General features: G+C 41.4%; 1 protein-coding gene across 1 annotated transcript in view; it reads right to left on the bottom strand.

Annotated features, from left to right (window-relative positions):
- Window positions 1–23,434, bottom strand: part of LOC306943322 (homer protein homolog 3-like) — a 51,879-nt gene that overhangs the window by 5,098 nt on the left and 23,347 nt on the right. Inside the window, exons 6-8 of the mRNA XM_079529575.1 lie at window positions 21,503–21,633; window positions 7,935–8,091; window positions 197–304 (exon numbers count right to left, since the gene is read on the bottom strand). Of these exons, the coding sequence (XP_079385701.1) occupies window positions 197–304; window positions 7,935–8,091; window positions 21,503–21,633 (396 nt within the window). The remainder of the gene's footprint in view (window positions 1–196; window positions 305–7,934; window positions 8,092–21,502; window positions 21,634–23,434) is intronic.

A 23,434-nucleotide genomic window follows, 5' to 3' on the forward strand; every position in this document is an offset into this window, starting at 1 on the left:
GAGTGACTTGGACACTCATGTATGAAGGAAGCACAAGTTCAAGTCCGTTGCTCTCCCCAGGTTGGCGGAGGGTGTGTAAGAGCCCAGGATCACATTAGATAATTGACACAGGGGTGAAAAATGGGTTACAAAAGCGTGGGATAAAATAAAATAAAAAAACATATGGAGGTTGGGTAAAGAGAATGGCGTGCCAAACCTCATCCTTGGCCTTCAGCAGAGACTCCAACTCCTCCAGAGACTGGCTCAGCTCGTCCTTCAGCAGGTCACTGGGCCCTTGGCCTCCCTGGGCCTCCAACTCAGCCACCTGACGTGGAGAAGCACAGTATGAACATACATACATACACCAAGCCCCCAGTAAGGCTATCCAATGTTGAAGCTGCCACTACCTACTGGCGAAATGTGGAATTGCAGCACTTTAATGGAGGTGGACGGACGTTCATGACGTCACGTGCGTAAGCCCGGACCTCAAAATTGAGGTCCGGGGCTAGGCTAGGCTAAACCTCCGCTCGCTCGAGCCATTGAGTTATAATTGTACTTCCGGCAGTCTTCCGGGTGCTTCAAAACGCCACTGAGCAACTTCCACTGAAATGAATAGCGGGGGGGGGGGGACTAAACTAGACTAAAATGTTAGGAAGGGACTATAGTGGACGAGAGTTCCAGTAGAAGTCATTTTACACTTGGTTGCATGCTGAAAATAGCCGATCTACAAGCTCACAACGTGTTGTGAGCTTGTAAGTGTAAAGTGTCATTATACTTTGTCGGAACGTCTGTGATGACTGTGATTATGAACACTAGCCTCCTCCCCTACCTCCTTTCTGTAGCATTCAACCTCACCTACTGCATTCCATCTGTAGCTTAGAACCTTCCCTACCTCCTAATTATACAGCAGTGGCTCTCAAACTTTTTCATGTCAAGGACCCCCAAATTGACACTTATTAGCCCGCGGACCCACCATTTAAAAAAATATGCCAGGGACCTCCCATAAGAGAAGATTTTCACGGCTCTAGCAGTGATTCTCGAACCATTTTAATTTCAAGGACCCCCAGATTGACATGCATTAGGCTACAGATCCCTATTTAATGGCACCCGTGTGAAGTGAGTGGTGCAACTCCGTGTGGGCGGTCCCCGGGGGGTCCCCGGAAGTTCCAGAACCCCAGGATCGCGCCCAGGGGGCCGGCCCGGTTCCGGCGAGCCGCCCCGCGTCCGAAACAGTCAAGAAATGACAGAGTTACCATGTGGGGGTCCCCAGGTCCCTCTACTGTACTGTACTGTAACACCCCCAAACATCATAATAGTTAATATGTGTGTGTGTTAGGCTGCGCAACAGTAGCATTTGGTTGTGAAAACCAACCAAAAGCTAGTTTCGTGTTCGAACAGACCCAGCCAGGGACACAGCCAGGGAGGACACATACAGGTAGCTGTCTAATTTAACTCTGAATGTGTACAAATGGAACCAAATGGACCCGGCCAGGGTCCATTTGGTGCCCACTTTTCATTCCAAGTCTACCATATTACATTACAGTTTCGACATGCTGGGGACCCATACTCAACATTTCTAACATCAAACTTTGGTGTACTCAAAATGCCCCTGGGTTCACATTCTGGCAAGTGGACTATATTCTCCTCCAAATAAGTACCAAACATGTCCGTGTGCACCCCCATCCCCCCCCCCCGGCTTACTGGCATACTGTGCTGTGTTATATAAAATTTGATCAGTCTGCTTTTAACGCTTTATGCTTTTCACAATTAATTTAAGTGATATCATGACTCAAAACTGTTTTATAGGAACAATGTGGTGCTGTGTGATACATTTTTTATTTATTTTTTACTACAGGTATATGAAAATTAATGAATAGCTAAAGCTGTCCCTGCTTAGCGCATGCACGGCCCAGAGTAGACCACCTCCCAAAAGCAGCAGGCGGGGCTAGAGAGACACGTACAGCACCATTATCAGGTATAACTGGTGGGAATTGAATCCTCACTGCGGTGTCAGCTGGGCCCCATAAAACAGAACCACCACTAGAAGGACACCTCGAAAAGGTCCCCACCTCCGAGAGGAGAGAGAGAACTACAGTGTGTGTGCGTGCGTGCGTGCGTGCGTGCGTGCGTGCGTGCGTGCGTGCGTGCGTGCGTGCGTGCGTGCGTGCGTGCGTGCGAGAGAGAGGAGAGACATACGGAGGGATAGAGGCTGGGATTATTTTTAACTCTCTACGGGCTAGGAGAGGAGAGGAGAGGAGAGGAGAGGAGAGGAGAGGAGAGGAGGGGAGAGGAGAGGAGAGGAGAGGAGAGGAGAGGAGAGCTAGAAAAAAAACGAAGGGGTAAAAAAAAGGGAAGAAGAAATGAGCATGGCTGCCAGGCTCCCTCTAGTGATTTCTCATTCCTCCTAAACTGGGACATTGAAAGTAGGATATGGCTGTCCTACAAACCCCTCTCTCTCTCTCTCTCCCTCTCTCACAGACCCCCGGAGACGTGAACCATTTTCAGCCACCTGGTAGTCATCATCTTCAGCTATGAAAAAAGGAGAGCATGCCGCAAAGCATGCAGACCATACGGGCTCGGATTTGAAGATAATCCACGGCTGACATTTACAGAGTGGTAGATGAAAAAAACAAAACAAAAAAACAACAACAGGGATCAATACTTTTACTAAGCTTTAGTAATGGGGCTGTACATGAGAGAAAAAAAATATGAAGGTCCTAAATTTAAAAGGGGTTTCTTGTAAGCCACCAGCTTAAATGAGCACCCCCCCCCCCCCTCCCATACCAACAACCAATTTTCATGTTTTAGGATGTTAAAAAGTAAAAGGTGAGTGTTAACATTTTTTTAATTTGCTGCTTTCTTTCATTTTAGCGATTTTAGCTATTTTCGACAGGGGGGGGCAGGGCATTCGAACAAGTGGCTAAATATGTATTTTTTACCAGCTGCTGTGTGAAGCACAGCGGAGCTGGTTTTATGAACGATCGCTTTGCCTTCCTGGACTAGCAAGCTATCTCTCTCATTGGCTGCCATAGTGGCCGTACTAGCAAGCTATCATTCTCATTGGCTGTCGTATTAGCTGCCTCGTGTCTCTAGGCAACCAGCCACTTTTTGCCTCTAGCCGACCTCTCCAGCCATGGGATGCTATAGCTGAACGTCATGAAGTCAAACCATCAGACACTACTTTGATGAAACTTGAATCAGCCGCCATGAAGCCTCAGAATTCTTTAGGCTAACTAATTTGAGCACAACAGTGCAGCGCAGCAAAACAGTGCGTAGACCTGCATGAGAGCACACCCGCTGATTTTATGGGTAACAGTAACGCAATTGAGTCTCAGTCGGGTCAGTGTGGACCCCCACGCAGACTACCGCGGACCCCCGCGCCGACTACCCCCCCTCAATTTTGACACATATGAGAGATGTTCTTTAATACCTGCCAAGCCAATGTCAACACTACAACCGACAGCTGTGCGTGAGGTGCAATATATAATGGTTTGGAGAAAATGGCCTACCTGAGAGTGTACAAATACAACCAAGCAACTTTGACGATGGAGAGGGCCACTATAGTCCCATACTCACTCCAGAGGGCCACATTGCATATATATACTATCGTATCAAAAATAGCAGATCTACAAGTTCAAAACCAGTTGCTCAGCGACACGTTTTGAGCTTGTAGATCTGCTATTTTTTGCTATATTTGAATTGAAATGCTTTTTATATATTTTTTGGGAATCCTGAAAAGTATGTTACTTTTAATAGTAGTCATTAAGCTTACTAATATAGACTGAAATAATTAAAGCGGGATGTTTGGAATTGTAAAAGCTGAAATCAATAATACATCAGTATTCTGATATTAACCTGTGGGCCACATTAAGTGTAGGTGGGGGGCCGACATGTGTGTGTGTGGGGTGGGGGGGGGGGGGTGGGGGGGAATACAATAAAAATCGGAAGAGGACGAATTGAATTGTCTGAAAATGATGGCCCAATTAACCCATTTAGACCTGAGGACGATTCTACAAATGTCTTCTAAATCCTGACAGTTTTCCGAAAAACCCATTGTTTCTATGTCAGTCGTTCTCAAACATTTTCATGTCAAGGACCCCCAAAAATAAATATAATTGGCCGTCGACCCCCCACCTGAAAATATGTTTTCCAGGCACCCCCCTGAAGCAAACGTTCACTCTGAAAGATATTCAAAGATTTGCGCAACATTTTCACGATTTTACAAAAATAGCAGACCTACAAGCTCGTAGCGCGGCACTCGGTGCCGCGCTATGTGCTTGTAGATCTGCTATTTTTCAATTGCTAAATTATAACATAATGCTTAGAACACCAAAAGGGGTTCCCGTTCAGAATGGATTAATCAAAACCTGCGTGACCTCTCTCTGGCAGATAAAGGCCACCACCCGCCTGCTGGGATTATGCATCTCTTGACATTTTTGAAAAGCAAAGAGACTGAGGGAGAAAAGGAGAGCGACACACACACACGGACTGACTCATCAGTGTCACATTATTGTTCTTGTTTGGCTTAAGGCTTTGGCTCGTCCTGCAGTGACCTGATCCCGTCGTCTGATGCCACTACAAGGTTTCACCGCACTGCCACGGAAAATTGGATGTGTGTTGAACCCTGACCGTCAACTTCTGCCCTGCTTCTTTACAACAGAGATTTAAGCAATATTACACGAGAGGGGGTGGTTTAACGTCATTAATTAATGCACGCCTGCGATGCTGCAGGAACGAGCCCGCTTGCAATTATACAACAGTTACCCTTAAAACTAAGAAAATCGCTGATTTTTTTTTTTTTAATGACAGATATAGTCACTACGACCACAAATGTACCAAGAAACTAGCTAGCCTAGCCACCGAGTTTGCTGCGCTCTGGGTGAATAGAGCAGCTGAATTCTTTGTTTTGATTAGGTGTGGAGTGGTGCTCGTTTGAACCACGGCTAGAAAGCTGTTTCAACCAATCAGATTGCTTCCTCGAAACGACCTGTTGTATAATACTGTATAAGACAATGATGGAAGACTGAAGACTTTAGCTATGATCAAGGGCCAAAACACAAGTCCACTTTTTGTTCAGAGCAATCATTATGAAGGTCTAATTGGAGGATAATACTGTAATACTGTTGGTTCCCGAACCTTTTCATGTCAAGGACCCCAAAATTGACACTAATCAGACCCCTGTAGTGGATTAAACCCCCATTTGAAAAGCTATGCCAGGGACCCACCATATAAGAGAAGATTGTTACGGCTCTAGCAATGATTCTCAACCATTTGAATTTCAAGGACCCCCCAGTTTGACATGCATATTAGTCTATGGACCCCCATTTAATGGCATTTCTATCTCTGAGACTCCAATGCATATTGTAAAATCAATGTTAATTTAACTCTGAGAGTGTACAAACGGAACCAAATGGACCCGTTAGGGTCCGTTTGTACACTCTCAGAGTTACAGACCCATAAGGGTCCATTTGGTTCCTAACTATCATTTAGCTGGGGACCCCCCTGGAACTCCCTCAAGGACCCCCTGGGGGTCCCCGGACCCCACTTTGGGAACCACTGTATTAAAGGATTAAAGCTATAAATAAAATCTCACGTCATGTCATTTAATCCACGCAAAACATACTTTGTGTAAGCTAGTATCATATCGTTTAGAGAAATGAGCTGCAAATCAAGCTTGTTTTTGGTCTACAAAGAAGAATCACGTTCTATAATCATAGACAGCATAAGTTTCCATTTGCGTTTTTTTGTTTTTTTTTAACGAACCACTACCAGAGTGTTATTACCGGACACAGTTGATCACCGTAATCAATTGATATTAATTCTTTCTTTCCCATGTCCGTATATATACGGACCCCAACGTATACTCCGTCTATATGATGGTTGATTCCCACCGCAGGGTTTAACGTTGGTCCGATTCCTATGGCAACACCCCACCGCTCCAGCTATGGGATTGAAAATATAATCACGGTGTAAAGCAGTTGAAAGGAGGATTTTCAAACCTCCATGAGTCTGACTCCAGGAGAGCTGTCCTTGGTGGATCTTCTGCCATCCAAATTTCGGATTTAATTTGTGCCTTTGTACCGCAACGCTCCCGCCATGTAAAAGCTTCTGACGAAAGGTAAACAGTGTGTGCTTGTTCCAATGATACTCGAGTGTGTGTAGAGAGTGTGTGTGGGGGCGGGGGGGGGGGCAAACTCCGTCTTTTAAAGTGAACGCGTATGGTGGCTCCTGGAACTGGGGTTTATGCTAACAGCTAGCCGCAATTATAGAGTTAAAATAGGCGTCCAAAGTCGATCTCGGCACCCGGGGCCATTTGGAAAACACGCGCCAGAAGGCGATTTCTGCGCCGAATGAGTTAAGTGTGTCGACGGGAGGGCGGAACAATTTACACTCTGGGCAAGCTGGGGCGGAAGGCACGCTATACGTGCGCCACGCTGCCACTCAAGTGACTACCGGCCAATCACAGCGCCATCTTTTCCGGGACTTGTCAGACCCGAACATCCACTCTGTCATCACGCGGAAGCTTGACAACCACTCATGCTTCCGCTATGCTTCGCAAGGTCTCTCTCTCTCTCTTTCTCCCTCTCCCTCTCTCTCTCTCTCTCTCTTTTCAGCAAGTGTAAAATCAGCCATTACGACAACATCAAGGCCCGCCAAAATACATTTCAGTCAACTAAATCAACCGTAGATTTAGTCGACTAAAATCTTATGATATTTAGTCGACTAAAACTAGACTAACATCTAAAACATTTCGGGTGACTAAAATGTGACTAAAACTAAGTGAAAACAATTCAAGAGACTAATATGACTAAAACTAAACTCAAAATGTGCTGCCAAAAACAACACTGATCCACTGGTCCAGTAAGTAGGCTGCTCTGGCCCGTAGCACTTACCCTAGCCCCATAGATAGCACTTTTATAGACTTCGATAGCATTTGATACAGACTCATAGCATGTTATGTAGACAGCACTATGAATTGCATTGTATGTAGTCACAGCACTTTACAGTATGTATAGCATAGTATAGTATATATGTATAGTTTATATGCATAGTTTCATTATATAGATATTCCACTGTTACGTCCTTAGCTTACGCATGTTTCATGATAACTACAATACTTTTTATGTATGTGATGTTTTGCCATGATTTTTGTTCTTGCTTAGCACATTTAGGCCTGACGTCGAAATTTAAAAAATGTCTTTTAAATCAGTGGTTCTCAATATTCCATGTGAAGGACCCCAAAAATGATATGTAATATGCCGCCGACCCCCATCTGAAAATATGTTGTTCCAGGGACCCCCCCAGAAGCAAAGATTTGAGTTAAAAACTGAAACTCTGAAAGAATATATATATATTCAAAGATCTCAGGCACATTTTCACGATTTTTCAAAAATAGCAGACCTACAAGTTCATAGCGCGGCACTCGGTACGGCGCTATGAGCTTGTAGATCTGCTATTTTTCAATAGCTAAAAGTACAACATAATGCTTATAGAACACCAAAAAGGGTTCCCGCCCAAAATGGGTTTTAATGCAAGTCGCTCTGCATTAAAGGGATAGTTCATTTGTATTGTTGACCTATTTCTAAAATATTAGCGCTTTCGTTCAACTTTGACCCCTCTATTACATGGAACAATTTTTTTGGTGTAGTGATATGGACACAACAAGCATAGTTCCATGTGATAATGGGGGCAAAAATGAACAAAAGTTGCACTAATATTTTAGAAATAGGTCAACAATACAAATTATGTTAGTTTTGTGGATTAATTTACTTTTACTGCGTGGCCCCCAGTGTCCCCCACAAAATGACCGGAACTACTTAATATTTCACCAAAACCAGAGCAGAACTCCCATCACGGGACTCGGGCAATCAATTAATACAGTTGCAACCACAAAAATCTGAACTATCCCTTTAAGAGTGTCTGCTAAAATACCTATAATTGTAAATTGCTCCCACCTGGTCTCGTAGCCTGTCGGTCTCCTCCTGGTAGGCTGCCAGCTGCTTCTTCCACTGCTCCACGTTGGCGTTGGCCTCGTGCAGCGCCGCCACCAGCTTGCTGTTGCTGTCCTGAAGGGTGAACAGCTCCGCCTCCAGGTTGATCTCACAGATGGATCTGTAGGAGACGCACGCACACACGCACACACGCCAGTGATGTAAATAGGTTTTCAATGTAATTAGTCCCGGGATGCAGGGATGGTCTTTTAGAAATGAGTCCCAGGGACATTTTATGAGTCCCACTTCAACGATGTTAGGAGTCATATTTTGCCATTTTAACAAATTGCAGCATTTAACTCATTTAATTTTATATGGTTATAATGTGGTCATGTAGAAAACAGAAGAATACATTATTATTCCAACTAAAGCTAGCAATCTATCGCATTTTTTTTTTTACATGTATTGTTTTTACTGTACATGCCGAGTACAGTAGTGCATCCCGTGGATTCAGAGGTCGTTGTTTTATTGCGTCCCTTAACTATAAATTGCGTTTTGGGACGCAAAATGCACCCTATTTTAATCTCTGCATGCGCACGCGTTGTGAACTTGTAGATCGGCTATTTTCATTGCTTCTTAATTATTTGTTCTAATTCATGGATTACTGATGAAAATGAAAATGAAAATGAAAATGAAAATGAAAATGAAAATGAAAATGAAAATGAAAATGAAAATGAAAATGAAAATGAAAATGAAAATGAAAATGAAAATGAAAATGAAAATGAAAATGAAAATGAAAATGAAAATGAAAATGAAAATGAAAATGAAAATGAAAATGAAAATGAAAATGAAAATAAAAATAAAAATAAAAATAATTAATTCGCCCCTTGGAAATGCAGGTTCCACACAGAGATCCCAGGCTCATTTCTACACGGTGATATTATTCTGGCCATGCCAGGCTACCAAGAGTTTGCAAAGACCTGTCCTACGCTGTATCATTTGTTTGGGGGCGGAAGTTGCTGGATTTGGGCGGAAGTATCGCTCAAGGAAATGACGTTGATGCTTTACAAATCAGTTTACATTCTCAGTGAAAAGTGTTTGTGATTGTTCGGGAAAATATCGTAATCCGGGGGAAAATACATCTGAAGGATGTTTTCCAGTCCGACACTTCCGCCGATAGCGTCTCTGCCTTAATAGTCCGGGAGCCGTGGGGCTGAACGTGGTTTCGTCAGATAAAGTTTCTTTCTCAACTGATTCTTGTAGCTTGGAGTCACCTCTCACGAATTCAAGAGGGTGCCCAGTGATATCCCTTGGGCAAATTTAGTTATTAACCCCTTAATGCCTGAAATACTAACAAATCCCTGAAAATAAAGTTTTATGGTATTTAATGCGAATTACTTGGTCTAAATGCATACAATTTGCTTTCTACATGCGTTTGTGGATGTGGATAGGTACAATGTAGTAGATTTATGATGAATGCATTATTAATTAATGCATATTAACCCCTTCATGCCTCAAACCCCCAAAGTCCCATAAAATATATTGTTTAAATGCATCAAATTAGCTTTCTAGAGTGTTTATCCACATGAATGTGGATATGTACAATATATTTGATTTCAGAATAGGGCATTTTTAGATATTAACCCCGTCATGCTTAACACAGCAAAAGCCCATAAAATAGGCCTACAATAATTAATGCAAAAGCAACAAATTTGCATTCCAAAATAAATGCTTATTTGGAAGTGGTCATGTCCACCACACCTCCTTTCCTATGAATTAACTCGATCACTTATTACTTTATTACACTTATTACTGCAGGTCTTTAGGTAGATTGGTAGGGCTCAGTGGCCTGATAGATCTGTCTTTTTCCATCCAAACTACTCTCGGTCTCATGCTGGTGTAAGATGCCCATCAACATTTTGCCACAAAGATGTTTAAAAGTGGGGGATCTATACATTCTCAATTGGTAAATGGTAAATGGTGCATTTATATAGCGCCTTTATCCAAGGCGCTTTACATAGATTGTGCATTACATTCACCCATTCACACACACACATTCATACACCGATGGCGGCGGAAACCATGCAAGGTACCAACCAGCACATCGGGAGCAATTTGGGGTTCAGTGTCTTGCCCAAGGACACTTCGACATGTAGACAGGAGGAGCCGGGATTCGAACCGCTGACCCATGGATCATTGGACGACCTGCTCTACCTCTTGAGCCACAGTTGCCCACTTTTAATCTGTTGGTGGTAGTGCAGCTGGTTTGAAGTACATGCATGACCTTTCCCATTCTTTTCTCCCAGACTAGTAGTCTAGTTTCCTCCATAGTTTCCTTAACGGAACAGGACCTGAAGGTCCAGATGGCACTTGCTGGAATGCCTATAGCACAAGATGAGGAGTGTGGAAATCAGACCTCAAAAGGCGGCTGTTTGTAGCTACAGTGATTGGAGGAGATATATCTTGATAGGACATGGTATTTCTAGCTGACCCCCGTCTCCCTGGCATCTCTGCTGACTGACCTGATATTGTAATCACAGTAGACCTATATGTTGAAGATTAGGTAGACCTCACTGTCAGACAGGTATGTGGTTGACATCAGCTGGATGGTCCAAAGGTCTGATCCATCAATGACAGTGACATCTGCATCAGCAGCATTCCTCCCGAAGTGATGTCTTCAATGTGGACGTGGCTTTCTGAATTACTTAGACTTAGATCAATCACTTCTTTTCAATGTGTTTAAAGAATCGATTTTCACTCATCTTCTAACACCGTGCTCATGCTTCTAATCTTTTTCTTTTTTTTGTTATCTTTCTTGGACTTTGTCTTTCTACAACAAACAAAGTGCTGCCTCTTTTCCAATATGCATGTTCATATTTATACCTTGCTTATTCGATGATGCTGTTTATTATTACTGTTCATCTGTGTTGAGGACCTCTCAAGGGGCTTATCCTTTCAATAAAGGTATATACATTTGCATTCCATCCTCTGTGAACATGGCAGTTAAGACTGGTGCCAGCGTGTATCATTTGAATTGGATGTGGCTGTTGTTGCCACCATCTTCAACCTGAAAAGAAATATGCTACAGTTTCACTAATACAGATGGTAGAAAGCAGATTTGATACATTTGACTTGATTATTGTGCATACAATCTCATTCTCAAAAGATATATGTTATGGCATGTTGGGGTTTTCAGGCATGAAGGGGTTAATAATATGCATTAATAAATAATGCATTAATCATACTTATATATTATATTTTATACATTTATACAATGTGGATTGCATATCCACATTCATAAACACTGTAGAAATCAAAGTTGATGCATTTAGACCAAGTATTTTGCATGAAATGCCATAAAACTCTATTTTGGGTGGATTACTGGATTCTTTTGTGTTTCGGGCATTAAGGGGCTAATAACAAAAAATGCCCAAGGGATATCACTGGGCACCCTCTGGAATTATTAAGAGGTGACCCCAAGCTACAAGAATCAGTTGACAAAACAACTTTATCTGACAAAACCACGTTCAGCCAAAAATCACCCTTCGGTTCCCGGACTATAACCCATTCTGGGCGGGAACCCCTTTTGGTGTTTTAAGCCTTATGTTATACTTTAGCTAATAGCAGATCTACAAGCTCGTAGCGTGGCACAGAGTGCCGCGCTACGGCCTCGGGGGGGACCGAGGCTACTTAGGAATAGGGTCAGGGGGGAGGCCCATGGGGGAGGCGGGCGGGTAGGCAGCCGCTTTGAGCGCCACCTCTTAGGGGCGCCACTTAAGCTCTCCAAAAAAAAAAAATCTGCACTGGTTTCTGCTTTAAGTGGGGGAATATCGGTCGGGCAACTGGCAACCCACACATTCACATTGGGTGAGGTGACAAATGTTAAGACGCTAGGGGGGGGGGTAGTCGCCACCGTCTAAAAATGAATCCTCTACGTGCTGCGCGTTGCCTGGGAGACAGGCTTAACAGCCGACCCTTCCGGCCCGGGTTCAACCGGAAGGAAAAGAAAAAATAAACAAAAAAAATGGATTGGATTTGGAGTCCCAAGTAAACTTAAGGCTTTGCGCGCGTGCATGTGCGGGGGCGCACTCTACATATCTCGCTTGTAGCGCCACCTAGGGCCCAACCGGCCCTGAATAGGGTCCACTCTCAGAGTTAAAGACCTGTAAGGGCCCTTGTAAGGGCCCTTCAGGCTCCTAGAAGTATCAATAATAAAGCCCACTTTGAGATTGTTATAATGAATACTGATCTTCATACATACTGCCAAACTGCTCTATATAGCAGTGCAGCCGAGAATAAAATTTTCAACTGCTACAGTAGTATAGCACGCACGCACGCACGCACGCACGCACGCACGCACGCACGCACGCACGCACGCACGCACGCACGCACGCACGCACGCAGAACACCTGTGGCCACGAGTGAGACTCTGAATGAATGCTGCTATAATCCTCCTTAGATTATTAGATCGATTATTAATCCTTAGATAGAGAACTCCCGATTTGAGAGTTTAGCAAAGCCCAAAGATAAGGAACAATCATTGTGCATAAGAGACTATACTCTGATATTCAAAAGACTGCTTTGGGGAAGGAGGGGGTGGACAGAACGCTGCGTTCATGGGCCAAGCAAGTCGAGCATTCTGCTCCACAAAATGCTCGTGAGTATCAAGGACACCCAGTAGACAGGCAGCCATGAGGGGCCTAGAGGACGTGCACACAGTGTGCAGGAAGACATCGCTGGCACAGTTTAACCCATTTAGGCCTGACCTAATACCTCATGTTTCTTTATCAGTGGTGCTCAATACATATAACATATATGTAATTGGCCACCGACCCCCATCTGAAAATATGTTGTTCCAGGGACCCCCCTGTCGTAGCGCGACAGGGGGGTCCCTGTCGCGCTACGACAGGGACCCCCCGTGCTACGTCCCTGTGTCATAGCTACGAATCTGCTATTTTTCAATAGCTAAAGTATAACATAAGGCTTATAATACACCAAAATGGGATTCCCGTTCTGAATGGGTTATAAGGCAATCATCACTGTCATTACAATCTGTACTGTTCCTGTTTAATCAACAGCGCTAGGTAAAAAAAAAAAACAGCACGAGTTTTATCGTATTCCGTGGCTGTGTGTAGATTTTCCAAGGCTCAGAATGTTGATTTATTCCCCCCACGCAGCTCTGAACAAGAACATGGACAAAGAGATGCAGAGTAAATGATTTGACATGCACAAATATACATGCACAAATCATGATTGAAACTAACTAATAATCATAATCTTTTTTATATTGTGTTGTTGTGTTAACCCATTTCGACCTGGGGACGAATCTACAAATGTCTTCTAAATCCTGACTGTTTCCATGTTTCTATGTTAGTGGTTCTCAAAGTTTTTCAAGGACCCCCAAGATTATATGTATTTGGCCGCCGACCGCCCATCTGAAAATATGTTGTTCCAGGGACCCCCCCAGAAGCAAAGATTTGAGTTAAAAACGCTCGCTCTGAAATAATATATATTCAAAGATTTTGACGATTTTTCAAAAATAGCAGACCTACAAGCTCACAGCACGGCAAGTGCCGCGCTATGAGCTTGTAGGTCTGCTGTTTTTCCATAGATAAAGCATAACATAATGCTTAAAACACCAACAGGGGTTCCTGCCCAAAATGGGTTAACACAGCCTTTGCGGAAGAAGAGGTCATCTGTGATTCCTGCAGATGTACTAATGAAAATGTACTAATGAAATAAAAAAAGATATGTGTAGCTGCTTCCATTTGCACTTTCCCTGTGAACTGATGTTAAATGTCACCTATATATAGCTTTTGTCAGGATCTGCCTTATGTGTGTTGTTTTTGTTGTTCTTGGAACTTATTCTGAAGTTATGCTATGGTGTTCTTTAATCTTATTTTGAAGTGATGCTTTGTGTTTCCTGTTTTCCTTTGTAGTTGGTTCCTGCCTTGTCTCACCTTCCCTGATTTTTGGTTCTTTGTTTCACCTGTGTCTTGTTTTCCCCCAGCCAATCCTGTTGTTGATTTGATTTGAGTTCACCTGTGTCCTGTTAATCTTGTGCCTATTTAAACCCTGTGTTTGGTTGTGTTCTGTGTTGGATTATTGTATTGTCACCTGAGTTCCTAGTCTGTTTTATGTTTGTTTGATGGTGTTGCTCTCCTGCAAACCTCTGTTTAAATAAACTTCCACTTGATTCTGACTTCCTCGCATTTGGGTCCTACTTGGAAACCACCTCCTGACAGCTTTATTATCTTAACCACAATGGCACCATTTCATTGTTCGTTTTGCTGGAAAAGATACAACCTGCTGGAAGGTTTCTTCGTAGCCTGACACTCATGAAATTGCCACGCACTTCATGAATCGCCAGAACATGTTTTTTTTTTCTTTCGCTTTTTTGTAATGGCTAGCAATTCAGGGCTGGAGCCAGCATAGTTTCTTTTTCGTCCAGAAATGTCCCAAATTAAATGTCTTATCGTCCCTGAACTTTTTCCAGAAAGGTTGACATTTTTACCATAGCAACAGGTCACCATGGTAACTTCAGTAGTAATAATGGCACTGTGTGGGGTATGCGAGCTTAGTGGGAGGATCACACAGCACTTAATTCTTCCAGGTTATGTGAAGAGACCCTTTTATACACACACCCCACAATATTGGGATAGTAATGGAAGATTATGCTTCCCGGGTTTTTGGGAGGAAATGGAAGGCAGGGCTTTTCAGATTAAAATCTGCCCATCTGCTTGGCACGCTTTTATTCTGAAAGAATTACCCGGCAGAAGAAGTGTTAATTAGATTTATCCTTGAAGACCCAAAACTAAAGAATATGTTCACATTTCCATGCTGTATTGATGTTGGTAGATGTACCATAAAAGAGATAACAGGCAAACGTTGACCAAAAATAACAATTCCTCTACATTCTCTAATTTGTGTAGACTTCTTCTAAATTAACTTTAACAATAATTAACTCTCGAGAGTGTAAAATGAAGGTATAAAGCTCCATTTGGTTTCAATTTGACACTACCAAGAGTTAAAGATCTATAAGGGTCCATTTGTATTACCAACTCTTTATCATTTAGCTGGGGACCACCTGGAACCCTCTCAGGGACCACTGGTGGTCCCCGGACCACTGGTTGAGAACCACAGCTCTAGTGCCTTCAAGTGTTGTTTTTGGCAGCACATTTCTATTTTAGTTTTAGTCATAGTCGACGCGTTGTGAGCTTGTAGATCTGCTATTTTCAGCATGCAACCAATTATAAAATGACTTACAGTATACTGGATGTCTTGTCCACTAGTCCCTTCCTAACATTTTCGTTTTTATTTGTTGACAAAATCAACAGTATATTTAGTCGACGAACATTTTTCATCATAGTATTAGTCGACGAAAACACTGGATTGTGCACAACAATATGTTACCACAATTATGTAGGACACACTATTTTTGCATTTACCATATTATGACACCAGGGGGACTATGATGATGATGATGATCCACCACCAGTCCTGAGTATAAACGCATTGAACTAATCTATGATTGAATGTGCCATCATTTTCTTCAATAAAAACAAAAGACAAAAGTGAAGTAATTGGTTTTGGAGCCAAGGAAGAATTGATTAAAATCCAGTGCTCTGCTTCAAATCGGTATAGCGTTCTAATCTAAACCACCACCCAAGCCAGGAATCTTGGTGTAGTCATTGACCCAGACGGAAATTTTGACAGCCACATTAAGACAACTTTATCACCTTTATGAATATATCAAAGATGAATGGTCTTACAGTATGTCTCAGCAGTAGATGAATGGTCTTACAGTATGTCTTACAGTATGTCTTACAGTATGGTAAGGTCTTACAGTATGGTAAGGTCTTACAGTATGTCTTACAGTATGTCTTACAGTATGGTAAGGTCTTACAGTATGGTAAGGTCTTACAGTAGGTCTTACAGTATGGTCTTACAGTATGGTAAGGTCTTACAGTATGGTAAGGTCTTACAGTATGTCTTACAGTATGTCTTACAGTATGGTCTTACAGTATGGTATGGTCTTACAGTATGGTATGGTCTTACAGTATGGTAAGGTCTTACAGTATGGTAAGGTCTTACAGTATGGTCTTACAGTATGGTATGGTCTTACAGTATGGTAAGGTCTTACAGTATGGTAAGGTCTTACAGTATGGTCTTACAGTATGGTAAGGTCTTACAGTATGGTATGGTCTTACAGTATGGTAAGGTCTTACAGTATGGTCTTACAGTATGGTAAGGTCTTACAGTATGGTCTTACAGTATGGTAAGGTCTTACAGTATGGTCTTACAGTATGGTAAGGTCTTACAGTATGGTCTTACAGTATGGTAAGGTCTTACAGTATGGTAAGGTCTTACAGTATGGTAAGGTCTTACAGTATGGTCTTACAGTATGTCTTACAGTATGGTCTTACAGTATGGTAAGGTCTTACAGTAGGTCTTACAGTATGGTCTTACAGTATGGTAAGGTCTTACAGTATGGTAAGGTCTTACAGTATGGTCTTACAGTATGTCTTACAGTATGGTAAGGTCTTACAGTATGGTAAGGTCTTACAGTATGGTAAGGTCTTACAGTAGGTCTTACAGTATGGTCTTACAGTATGGTAAGGTCTTACAGTATGCTAAGGTCTTACAGTATGGTCTTACAGTATGGTCTTACAGTATGGTAAGGTCTTACAGTATGGTAAGGTCTTACAGTATGGTAAGGTCTTACAGTATGGTCTTACAGTATGTCTTACAGTATGGTCTTACAGTATGGTAAGGTCTTACAGTATGGTAAGGTCTTACAGTAGGTCTTACAGTATGGTCTTACAGTAAGGTAAGGTCTTACAGTATGGTAAGGTCTTACAGTATGTCTTACAGTATGGTAAGGTCTTACAGTATGGTAAGGTCTTACAGTATGGTCTTACAGTATGGTAAGGTCTTACAGTATGTCTTACAGTATGGTCTTACAGTATGGTAAGGTCTTACAGTATGGTATTACAGTATGGTAAGGTCTTACAGTATGGTATGGTCTTACAGTATGGTCTTACAGTATGGTAAGGTCTTAATACAGTATGGTATGGTCTTACAGTAGGTCTTACAGTATGGTAAGGTCTTACAGTAGGTCTTACAGTATGGTCTTACAGTATGGTAAGGTCTTACAGTATGGTAAGGTCTTACAGTATGGTCTTACAGTATGGTAAGGTCTTACAGTATGGTAAGGTCTTACAGTATGGTAAGTTCTTACAGTATGGTAAGGTCTTACAGTATGGTAAGGTCTTACAGTATGGTAAGGTCTTACAGTATGGTAAGGTCTTACAGTATGGTCTTACAGTATGGTAAGGTCTTACAGTATGGTCTTACAGTATGGTATGGTCTTACAGTATGGTAAGGTCTTACAGTATGGTAAGGTCTTACAGTATGGTCTTACAGTATGGTAAGGTCTTACAGTATGGTCTTACAGTATGGTATGGTCTTACAGTATGGTAAGGTCTTACAGTATGGTATGGTCTTACAGTATGGTAAGGTCTTACAGTATGGTAAGGTCTTACAGTATGGTATGGTCTTACAGTATGGTAAGGTCTTACAGTATGGTAAGGTCTTACAGTATGGTATGGTCTTACAGTATGGTATGGTCTTACAGTATGGTATGGTCTTACAGTATGGTAAGGTCTTACAGTATGGTCTTACAGTATGGTAAGGTCTTACAGTATGGTAAGGTCTTACAGTATGGTCTTACAGTATGGTAAGGTCTTACAGTATGGTCTTACAGTATGGTATGGTCTTACAGTAAGGTCTTACAGTATGGTCTTACAGTATGGTAAGGTCTTACAGTATGGTCTTACAGTATGGTCTTACAGTATGGTAAGGTCTTACAGTATGGTATGGTCTTACAGTATGGTAAGGTCTTACAGTATGGTAAGGTCTTACAGTATGGTATGGTCTTACAGTATGGTATGGTCTTACAGTATGGTAAGGTCTTACAGTATGGTAAGGTCTTACAGTATGGTCTTACAGTATGGTAAGGTCTTACAGTATGGTAAGGTCTTACAGTATGGTCTTACAGTATGGTCTTACAGTATGGTAAGGTCTTACAGTATGGTCTTACAGTATGGTCTTACAGTATGGTAAGGTCTTACAGTATGGTCTTACAGTATGGTATGGTCTTACAGTATGGTCTTACAGTATGGTCTTACAGTATGGTAAGGTCTTACAGTATGGTCTTACAGTATGGTCTTACAGTATGGTAAGGTCTTACAGTATGGTAAGGTCTTACAGTATGGTATGGTCTTACAGTATGGTATGGTCTTACAGTATGTCTTACAGTATGGTAAGGTCTTACAGTATGGTAAGGTCTTACAGTATGGTAAGGTCTTACAGTATGGTCTTACAGTATGGTAAGGTCTTACAGTATGGTCTTACAGTATGGTAAGGTCTTACAGTATGGTAAGGTCTTACAGTATGGTCTTACAGTATGGTCTTACAGTATGGTAAGGTCTTACAGTATGGTAAGGTCTTACAGTAGGTCTTACAGTAGGTCTTACAGTATGGTAAGGTCTTACAGTAGGTCTTACAGTAGGTCTTACAGTATGGTAAGGTCTTACAGTATGGTAAGGTCTTACAGTATGTCTTACAGTATGGTAAGGTCTTACAGTATGTCTTACAGTATGTCTCAGCAGTATTTGGAAACACTTAGCAAGCATTAATCCTCAGTAGACCAGTGTTGTTTTCGTCGACTAAAACTAAGACGAAAAAATGTTCGTCGACTACCTTTTTTCACTGACGAAAACTAAATGGAAACTAAATGAAAACTAAGCTATGATGACTATAACTAAGACTAAATATACTGACAATTTCGTCAACAAATAAAAACTAGACTAAAATGCTAGGAAGGGACTAGTGGACAAGAGATCCAGTATAAGTCATTTTACACTTGGTTGCATGCTGAGAATAGCCGATCTACAAGCTCACAACGTGTCGCAACGTGACGCGTTGTGAGCTTGTAGATCGGCTATTTTCAGCAAGTGTAAAAAACTGTCATTATGACGGCATCAAGGCCCACCAAAATACATTTTAGTCGACTAAATCAACTGTAGATTTAGTCGACTGAAATCGCATGACATTTAGTCGACTAAAACTAAAACATTCCAGGTGACTAAAATGTGACTAAAACTAAATGAAAACTATTCAAAAGACTATGACTAAAACTAAAATGTGCTGCCAAAAACATTCAAAGCGTCTATCTTTACAGAACTGGTTCTCAAAGTGGGGTCCAATGACCCCCTGGGGGGGTCAATGAGGGTGTTCCAGCCTCCAGGGGGTCCACAACACAGCTAAATTATTGATAGTTAGGAACCAAATGGACCCTTACAGGTCTGTAACTCCAATAGTTATGGGCGTCCGAGGCCTAATACATAAATCAAACTGGGGGTCCTTGAAATGAAAAAGTTTAAGAACCACTGCTTTTCAGGGTGGGTTAAAAGGTTTCAGAATGCTGCTGCTCGAGGCCTTACTAATAGGCCTATCTCACAGCATTTCCCCGTCCACTTTTTACGCCCCCCTTTTGGAGATAGTGGTGTTATTGTTTTTGCAGTCCATAGGCTTCCATGTTAAAAGAGGTATTTTCACAAGCCACAAACTACCGTTTTGTAAAGGTAAGGTTTATTCTACTTATTTGAGTTGTTATACCATTGTGTTTTCTTCATATTATTATCGGTCTTTGACATTTTAAGTGTAAATGCCTAATGTAAATGCCTAATGTTAAATCACACCACTATCTACCGGAAGTGGGCGTGGAAAGGGGGCTGTGAGATAGGCCTATACCAAGAAAGTGGATCATGTGATGTCACTCCAGTTCTCAGAATTTAAATAATGTCTGTCAAATAATGCATTTCAAAATAATCCTGTTGGTTGATAAATACATTTTGTATTTCTGTTCCCATGTAAACGTGGAGAACCAGCGTTTTTTGTTTTTATGCACGATACACAGTACATTATCTGGATTTAACTCCCAGATCAAAGCGTTCCTGTTTGCTGCTGGCTTTTTGATTCATTTCTTGTAATATTTTATAATTTTGCTTTTTATTAAGCTTGTCCTAATTTGAATTTACTGGTGTGTTCTCCTAACTCTCTTATTATTATTATTGTATATTAATATAATGTCTTACTACCCTTAATGTTTTGTGTAAAGCAATTTGAATTGCCTTGTTGAAATGTGCTATGCAAACAAACTGTAGGGGAGAGCCGCCACGGTTGTAACGCGTCATGGTTGTAACATGCACGTTATCTCTTGATTGGTCAACACCATCATGACGCCATCGCGTCAGTATGTGTACAGCAATGTACTCTACGTGCCCAGGAAGTTTGAAGTGTTTACCTTCATCCTACGGGGACTTATTGGCGAAAAACTGACTTTTCTCAAAATGTGTAAAATGTTACACCTGGAGTATATGTGGGCTACAATTTTTTTCTTTGATGTTGGTGAATACAAATCCACATGGATGTCTTCATGCTTATGTTCTTCATTAGTTTGCATCGTGTTTAGATGGAATGCACGTTCATTCAGGTCTGTAAGCAACGCCAAAGAACAACTTGCAAAAGTGGGTCAATTGTAACACACGCCATACCATTAAATACCATTATATGTCATATTTACATATTTGACATATTGGCCGCAATATTATGTTCAGTCAGCTGTCTTTCATTACAGAGTGTATTCTTTGTTGTTTAATCAATGTATTTTCCCATTGAACTGACTCAAACGCCCAAACTGGTACACCCGGTACTATTTAATAATTCCCTTATGTTTGATACATTTTCGTATCACATCCATGGTATGAAAACAATGTTGCTTCAATGAAATATAATTGCTTTAAGCTGAAAAAGATATGTTTAATGATGTTTTTTAGCGTTACATTTATCGCGCATGCCGTTACAATTAATCTGATATGCGCAGCAAATGTAACACTGGAACAGCGTCCACGTTCGGTTTAATAACTCCCGACCTGTTTTATCAATTGAAAAATTGTGGTTTAAAAAAAAAGTGGTTTATGGTAGCAGACATGTGTAGGTCCGTTGCCTGAAAATATTACATATGTAGATAAAAGGATCTCTGAGTAAAAGAGTGAAACGTGCAAAGTGTTACAACCGTGGCGGCTCTCCCCTACTATGCCTGACTGATCCCAGCTCTAAACCATGGGTGACCAGCAGTGCTGGAAAGTAACTAAGTACTTAACCCATTTAGACCCGAGGACGATTCTACAAATGTCTTCTAAATCTTGACCCATTGTTGTTCTCAAACATTTTCATGTCAAGGACTCCCAAAAATATATGTAATTGCCCGCCGAGCCCCATCTGAAAATAGGTTGTTCCAGAATTATACATTTTGGCCATTTGAAAATAGCCATAAAAGAGTACTTTCTACTTTTGGTGCTTTAAGTACATTTTGATACCACTATTTTGTACTTTAACTCAAGTAAATATTGAATTCCAGACTTTTAATTGTAACAGAGAATTTCTATATTGCAGTATTGATACTTTTACCCAAGTACAAAATGTGAGTAGTGTGTGTGTGCGTGCGTGCGTGCGTGCGTGCGTACCCTTCGGAGAGCATCTTCTTAATGCGTTCCTTCTCGGCAGAGAGGGTGATATCTGCGCTCTGGCTCCGGAACATCTTGTCCTCGGGCCCGTTGGAACACATCTGAGGAGACTGGAGTTCATCTCCGAGGTCCTGAGACATGCAACCGGTAACACAAACATGAATAAACACACATGCACGTCGTAGACGAGAGACTGTGATGATAGCCATTGTAGCGCTCATCCTCTACTTCTGTATTTATTTCGCCTTACTACTGTACTGTACTGTACTGTACTGTACTGTACTGTACTGTGCTGTACTGTACTGTACTGTACTGTACTGTACTGTACTGCAGACTCTTCTACTTATGGCTCCAGATCATTTCTAGTATCTTTCGTTGGCTGGAGAAAAATATGCAATATGCAAAACTGCAGTAGTTCAAAAAAGTATACAGTAAAAAAAGAGGGGCTTTATTTACAGTATAAAGCAGATTAAAAAAAAGAAAAAAAATATATCGTTGCTGTCCGGAAGAAACAACATAAATCAATGATTTATGTTTTTGATTATTATTATTTTTTGTATCATTATGTTTTTGCATAAATCACCGCTATTGAACACCCCTTTATGTCTGGTGTTTTTGTCTGTTATGTCTGGTGTTGGTTAAAAACATATTGAACCAATGGATAGTATTACAGAGTTGACCCTAATGAAGGCCCATGCAGGCCGAAACGCGTGTTTTTAACCCTTGTTTTTAATATTTAAATGGAATAAAGGATTTTTTCTACTTCAACTGGACAGAGCTGCCTTGGACCCTTTTAAGTTCGCCACCTAATACCTCCTTCCACAGTGACATTGACTCAAGGTATAGAACCCTTAGAGTATATATGAATAGAGACGGCACCCGAGTTCTCCTCCCATCCACTTGCATTAAGTTGCTCAAAAGCGCATGAGGCGATTTCACTGTGCATTCTGGGTAGGAACAGAGTGCATTCTGGGATGGATTGGGCCCAAACACATGAACGCGCTGCCGCTGACTATCATTGCAGGCATTCAGCGTTCACGTGTCATCGTGAATGTGCACAATGATAGTCAACAGACCAGCGCGTTCATGTGTTTGGGCCCACGCTGCAATATCAAATTCGGCCACTATGTCCATTTCGCCTCAGGGTTTCATCCGGGTGCCGTCTCTATTCATATATACTCTAAGATAGAACCTTTTAAGAACTCTTGTGCTTTGTATTACAAAGTGCTTCGGTGAAAACCTCCTAACTCCATTGGATCCTCAAACTATCTGCCAGACCAGCTTACTCCACCCATTTAGCCATCTTTTTTTATTATTATTATTATTATTTATAAATCAGTGCTATTGAACACCCTTTACGTCTGTGTGTTAGTTAAAAAAAATATTGAACCAATTGAAAGTATTAAAAAGCGCATCAACAAAAACCTCCCAACTCCAACTTGAGCTGGATTTTTTTTCCATTTCCTGAGAAATTAACATTTTGGAGTTAGGTGGTTTCTAAGTTATAGTTATAAAGAGATACACAGAAGGTCTCGGGAAGAAAAATATAGACTACAGAGAGCGTGGAGTTATACAACAGTATAACTGATATTAACTTCTAGTCACACCAATTATGTTTCTTAACCCAATTTGGGCGGGAACCCCTTTTGGTGTTTTAACTAAGCATTATGTTATACTTTAGCTATTGAAAAATAGCAGATCTACAAGCTCATAGCGCGCCACCGAGTGGCGCGCTACGAGCTTGTAGGTCTGCTATTTTTGAAAAATCGTGAAAATGTGGCACACATTTTTTAATATAATATTCTTTCAGAAGACTTTTTATTTATTTCGACGTCAGGCCTAAATGGGTTAAATATGCTGTCGCTGTAGCCAAATAATAATAATAATAATAATAATATAAATGAAATAAACAAATAAATGAATATGAAAGAC

This window comes from Electrona antarctica (genome assembly GCF_951216825.1).
Source record: "Electrona antarctica genome assembly, chromosome: 19".
Lineage (NCBI taxonomy): Eukaryota > Metazoa > Chordata > Actinopteri > Myctophiformes > Myctophidae > Electrona > Electrona antarctica.